General features: G+C 42.5%; 1 protein-coding gene across 1 annotated transcript in view; it reads left to right on the top strand.

Moving 5' to 3' along the window:
* LOC137536676 (pancreatic triacylglycerol lipase-like) overlaps positions 1-6,226 on the top strand; it is a 72,722-nt gene that overhangs the window by 13,980 nt on the left and 52,516 nt on the right. Inside the window, exons 2-3 of the mRNA XM_068258912.1 lie at positions 1,907-1,935; positions 3,029-3,208. Coding sequence (XP_068115013.1) covers positions 1,907-1,935; positions 3,029-3,208 — 209 coding nt within the window. The remainder of the gene's footprint in view (positions 1-1,906; positions 1,936-3,028; positions 3,209-6,226) is intronic.

Genomic DNA, 6,226 nt, shown 5'->3' on the forward strand with positions numbered 1-6,226 from the left:
GCTCTCTTTAACTCACACCACAGATTTTCAATTATATTCGGGTCTGGGGACTGAGATGGCCATTCCAGAACATTGTACTTCTTCCTCTGTATGAATGCCTTAGTGGATTTTGAGCAGTGTTTAGAGTCGTCTTGTGGAAAGATCCAGCCCCGGCGCAGCTTCAGCTTTGTCACTGATTTCTGGACATTGGTCTCCAGAATCTGCTGATACTGAGTGGAATCCATGCATCCCTCAACTTTAACAAGATTCCCATTCCCTGCACTGGCCACACATCCCCACTGCATGATGGAACCACCACCATATTTTACTGTATATAGCAGGTGTTATTCTTGGAATGTTGTGTTCTTTTTCCTCCATGCATAACGCCCCAATAACTCAATTTTAGTTTCATCAGTCCACAGCACCTTATTCCAAAAGAAAGCTGGCTTGTCCAAATGTGCGTTAGCATACCTCAAGCAGCTCTGTTTGTGCTGTGGGTGGAGAAAAGGCTTCCTCTGCATCACTCTCACAGCATCTCCTTGTGTAAAGTGCGCCAAATGGTTGAACGATGCATAGTGTCTCCATCTGCAGCAAGATGATGTTGTAGGTCTTTGGTGCTGGCCTGTGGGTTGACTCGGACTGTTCTCACTATTCGTCGCTTCTGTTTATCTGAGATTTTTCTTGGTCTGCCACTTCAAGCCTTAACTTGAACTAACCCTGTGGTCTTCCATTTCCTCAGTATGTCCCAAACTGTGGAAACAGACAACTGAAATCTCTTATACAGCTTTCTGTATCCTTTCCCTAAACCATGATGGTGTACAATCTTTGTCTTCAGGTCATTTGAGAGTTGTTTTGAGACCCCCATGTTGCTACTTTTCAGAGAACATTTAAAGAGGAGGTAAACTTAAAATTGACCTCCCTTAAATAGTATTTCTCATAATTGGATTCACCTGTGTATGTAGGTCAGGGGTCACTGAGCTTACTAAGCCAATTTGAGTTCCAATAATTAGTTTTAAAGGTTTGGGAAGCAATAAAATGACAACAGTGCCCAAATTTATGCACCTGCCTAATTGTATTTAAATAAATATTGCACACTTTCTGTAAATCCAGCAAACTTATATTCATGTCTCAAATATCACTGTGTGTGTCTCCTATATGATATATTTAACTGACATTTTTATCGTAACAACCAACGATTTATACAGGAAAATCATGACGATTGACAAGGTTGCCCAAACTTTCGCATCCCACTGTAGTATGCTGTAAATAATCTTTTAGAGCAAAGAATAAATGCTGGGTTTCATTCCGCTTTAAGCGTGTACAAAGTCAATGTAATCCTGTAGAGGTTAACCACTTTGCGCCCATCCACAGACTAGTTGAAACGGGCAGGTGCACATGCGTGTCCCCCCGTGGCACACATGCCCGTTAATGCAGGAGTATTTCTGCAAAATGGAGGTTTGTAAAATGTCTTATTAGAACATTTCAAAACGTCCATTTTGCACGAAGTGGCTTAAGTACACTGTCCACTTTTTGCATCATAGACTGGATGTTCAATAAGCTACAGTCTTCTTAGTGAGATTCAGTCTGTGCTTCACCCAGTACAGTTTAAACTGCAGGATGATGTAGTACAACCAGCAGCCCCAACCTCACAGCCTGCAACTCACTCTATTCAACTACTCCTTGTTACGTGATTAACATTTTAAAGGAAGCCATACAAGGGTCAGTTACGACTACATTGAGCAGGTGATTGATCACCCCCTTTCCAAGTCATAGTGATTGATATATACCATAATCCACTCATTCTCAATCAGATTTCCCCCCAAGATCGGGTTAAGAAGTGATCATACTGCTACTGGATCCCACTAGCATTGCACCTCTAGATGCAGTACAAAAGCTGGATGGATTACGACCCCTTGCCTAAACACAGATCTTCTGCTATGGCTAATCACAATCCAAGTTAAAGGTCTAACATTGTCTATAAGATTATTGATTGGATCTTTTGAATTTATCAGTAAAACAACCCATTGTAGTCTTTATAGTAACTGCTTATATGTTGTGCTACATTTTTCAGATGATTGGCGTTATTCTGCCCCTCCTGTTCCTGGCAGGAGCAGCCATAGGTAAGCACTATTGTAGCACTGCTGTAAATTTACACTGGAGTAATAAAACAGCTCTGATATATGCTGTAGTGTTTTACAGAGGTCACTGATCCATTCGGTCTGTGCACCAGAAGAGCTTACACTCTAGTTCTCGCTTCTTTCATAGTGACTAAGGCTTTAATCACACAGGAGGAATGTGGGGAATTGCTTTGGCCTACATTATGTAGGAAGGCAGGGCGGAACGTAGCAGGAAATTTGGGTGTCTGTGGCTAATGGGTGATTTGAGCACCGCCAAAGGTGCTAATGCAAATATCGGCTATTAGCAGCCGAGGAAAACAGAAATTTGGGCACCCGATAAATATCGTTTTGAAAATTAGAACATTATACCTTTTGAAATTTTTAATAGTTTTGAGAGCATTAGTTGTAGTTTTTTACATTTTTATCGTTTTGAAAATTACAAAGTTATAGTGTTTGAAATTTCTTGTCTTTTGTATTTACAAATTTTTTGTTTTTTGAAATGTATCATTTGTAAAATTATAAAGTTAGAAAGGGATGGGAGGTGGGTGAGGCATCAGGAAGGGGGTTTAGGGTTAGGCGTCAGGAAGGGGGGTTTTATGGTTAGGTGTCAGAAAGGGGGGGGGGTACGGTTAGGTGTCAGGAAGGTCGTTTTAGGGTTAGGTGTCATGAAGGGGGGTTTTAGGGTTAGGTGTCAGGAAGGGGGGTTTTAGGGTTAGGCATCAGGGGGTGGGTTTTAGGGTTAGGCATCAGGAAGGTGGGGTTTAGGGTTAGGTGTCAAGAAGTGGGGTTTTAGGCAAGGAAAAGGGTGTGAACATTCGGGGGCCCCATCAAAGTTTTGTTGGGGGTGGGGGGGAGGGGGGGGGGAGTCGGGGTGTCATCCTCACAAGTTTGTCACAGGCAGCAAAAAGTCTAGAAATGGCCCTGATCTGGAGCTGACATCTCTGATGCCATTTGCAGGTGGTGAGGTCTGCTTCTCCAGGATCGGATGTTTCTCGGATAATATTCCTTTCGCTGGCACTCTGGAAAGACCAATCTCTCAACTGCCCTGGTCTTCGGAAAAGATCAATGCACGATTCCTGCTCTATACCAAGTCAAACACCAACAACTTTCAGGTAAGGATGAGAAGGTTATGTGCTACCAACAGAGATGATTGTGCAAGACTGGAACTTAAAGGGAACCAAGTACCACTTTTCATTTCCTGGTGTCTAATAGCTACAGGAGCTGCCGTGTTTCCCCCTCCTTTTCTAGCTGCCCATTATTTATCCAGGGGAAGGTGTGAAGATAGCATCTGTGACTTCTCTTAACTCTTTGAAGCACAATGTTTTATCTATCCCTCCCCCCCCTGCTGAACTTTTGTTTGATCTCTGCTAATGTGTGCAATTAAATCCGTATATGCCTGAAGCTGTTGGGCAGGCCAGGTAAGCAGGATAATAAACGCCTTTGCTAAACTTTTAAATGTAAAAAGAAGAGGTAATTTTTTTTTATAAATTAGTCACATTATTGGCAAGCATATTTAATGTGCTATTGAGATGGCCTGGATGCTATAAATGGTGTTCGGTTAGCTTTAATAATTCATCACTCTGCCGGATGCCACTTTTTTTTGCATGCTAAGTACAGTCCTGCTGGATCATTTTAGGTGACAGTCTATCATGTGCACAGATGCCGACCAACATTGATCTCCCAAGTATTTCTGTACAACAATCACTTGTTAACCATCACCCGAAGTGATGACAGACGATCAGTTTGGTTGATAAAATTGCGATTTGTGTACATAGCCTTAGTGAAATGTACTCAACAGTGTTTGACAAATAGTTAATCCGCAAGCTGGAAATGAGGATAGTCATGTTACGATGCAACTGATGCTAAACTCGCTGGTATCCTGTAGCTTTATCAACTCCCAGTAATATAATTCCCAATTAGCCCCAAATACCTTGGCCTCTATTCTGTCATCACAGGAAAATGCCTCCCATTAGAACTACACTGATATACTGACCATTCTGCCCAAATGGACAATTTGGATGCGAGTGGCGTCAGGGAAATTTGGGCACCGTCAAAGGTGCCTATGGAAATGTGGACATGAGGGCCAAAAAATAGCAGGCACCAATTGCACCCATGAAAAATAGCAATGCCAGAGTTCCGCTACAGCATAGCAGAAAAAGGGGGCGGGTCTGTTGGGAACAGTATTTCACCAGAGTTTAGTTACACTGTAAATAGCGGTGATTGGGGGGAGGCTAGTGTTAGGAGTAGATAGGTGGAGGTTAGTCTTAGGAGTTGGTGGAGAGAGGTTAGTTTTAGAAGTAGATGGGGATGAATATTTTTAGATATAAATAGTGGAGGATTCAACTAAGATTTGGAGTCCAGAGGGGCATAGTAGAATATCGGTAGAATTACAGTTATTCTACCATAGTGGACAGCAGGGCTGGATTTCTGGAAAGGCCTCAAAGGCCCTGGCCTTGGGTGGCTGCAGCCTAAGTGGGCACTGTAGCATCAAGAGAGTTTGTTACATATGAAAGAGAAGGCTGAAAATGGGGAGTTACACATGAAAAAGGAAACTGATGCCCAAGGGAACTGTTTGTAAAAGAGAGGGGCTGCTGTACATGGATGTTACATATGGAAGGTGGGGCTGCACATGGAATGGGAGGGGCGCTGCAGCACAAGAAAGAGAGACACAACATACTTGGCCTAGTGGCACAAAAAGTATATATCCAGCCTTGGTGGACAGTAGAATATCTGTAAAATTACTAATATTCTACTACCGCTATTTTGCGCCCATTTTTCTTTGTGCCTTTTTCTGCATAGACGCACTTAAACCATCCAATGAAAGTATATTCTCTCAGTTTACCCTTCTACTGTACATAGATTGGGTAACATTGTACAACCAAGATTGATGTGGTTCTTTAGACATTCAAAACTGTCTACCTTTCTACCAACTGAAACAGAAAGGTCATTTGAATAGCGTTAAAGAGAAACCGTAACCAAGAAATGAACTTTATCCCAATCAGTAGCTGATACCCCCTTTACCATGAGAAATCTTTTCCTTTTCTCAAAAGGATCATCAAGGCGCTCTTCATGGCTGATTTTGTGGTGAAACCCCTCCCACAGTGTAATGTCAGCACCCCACAGCACTGAGGTACTGACATCACACTGTGGGAGCCTTGTTGCATTATGGGGAATAACAGCTGTTTACAACTGCCAAAAAGGTAAGCAGCATCTCCATCCAGTGACATCACCTGCCAGCAGTAAAAATGTCACCATGTGATAAATGTCTGAATTTAAAGAGACTCTGAAGCCAATTTAAAAAAGGCTTTTTACCTTTTATTTATGTTAGGCATGTTTGCCCCTGTTAAAACACTGCTATCCTGCGGCAGAACGAGGGTTTTTTACCCCCCAAATCCCCTGGGGCACATTACGGGGAGCACATCCGTGAGAGCTTTTGGCTGCTGCTCTGCCTCTACTCACGTCCATCAGGGCGGATTGCCGCCTCTCCCCGCCCCTCTCAGTCTTCTTTCACTGAGAGGGGCGGGGAGAGGCGGCGATCAGCGCTGATTGACGCACATGGAGACAGAGCTACAGCCGAAAGCTCTGCCTCCCTGGGCAGCAAAATCCACGACCAAAAAAGTTGTGGATTTTGCATAGGGGATTTGGGGGATAAAATATCCTCGTTCTGCTGCGGGGTAGCGGCGTTTTAACAGGGGCAAACATGCCTAAAATAAATAAAAAGTAAAAAGCCATTTTTTAAGTGCCTTCAGTGTCTCTTTAAATCAGGGGGAGGAAAGATTTTACAATGAGCAAACACTGACTAAATCATTTATACACAATTATTGTAAAAATTAAGCACTTTTTTATTACATTATTTTCACTGGAGTTCCTCTTTAAATTACAAAATGACTTGAATAACACAGTCATAGTTTGTTTTTTGTTTTTTGTTTTTTATGTGGATGGAATTAAACCTTGTAAAAAACCTAAAATCAGAGGGCTAGGGAGTATTCCATTTTTCCCCTGAGCTGGGAGTCAAACTTATGACCTTATGCTTCACATTCAGGGGCAGTACCTCTGGACCTACTTAGCTGACTGAGTACTCCATCCTTACTTTTTCTTAAAGAAAAGAAAAATTACTATTTGCCTGACTG

The sequence above is a fragment of the Hyperolius riggenbachi genome, chromosome 10 (genome assembly GCF_040937935.1).
Source record: "Hyperolius riggenbachi isolate aHypRig1 chromosome 10, aHypRig1.pri, whole genome shotgun sequence".
Lineage (NCBI taxonomy): Eukaryota > Metazoa > Chordata > Amphibia > Anura > Hyperoliidae > Hyperolius > Hyperolius riggenbachi.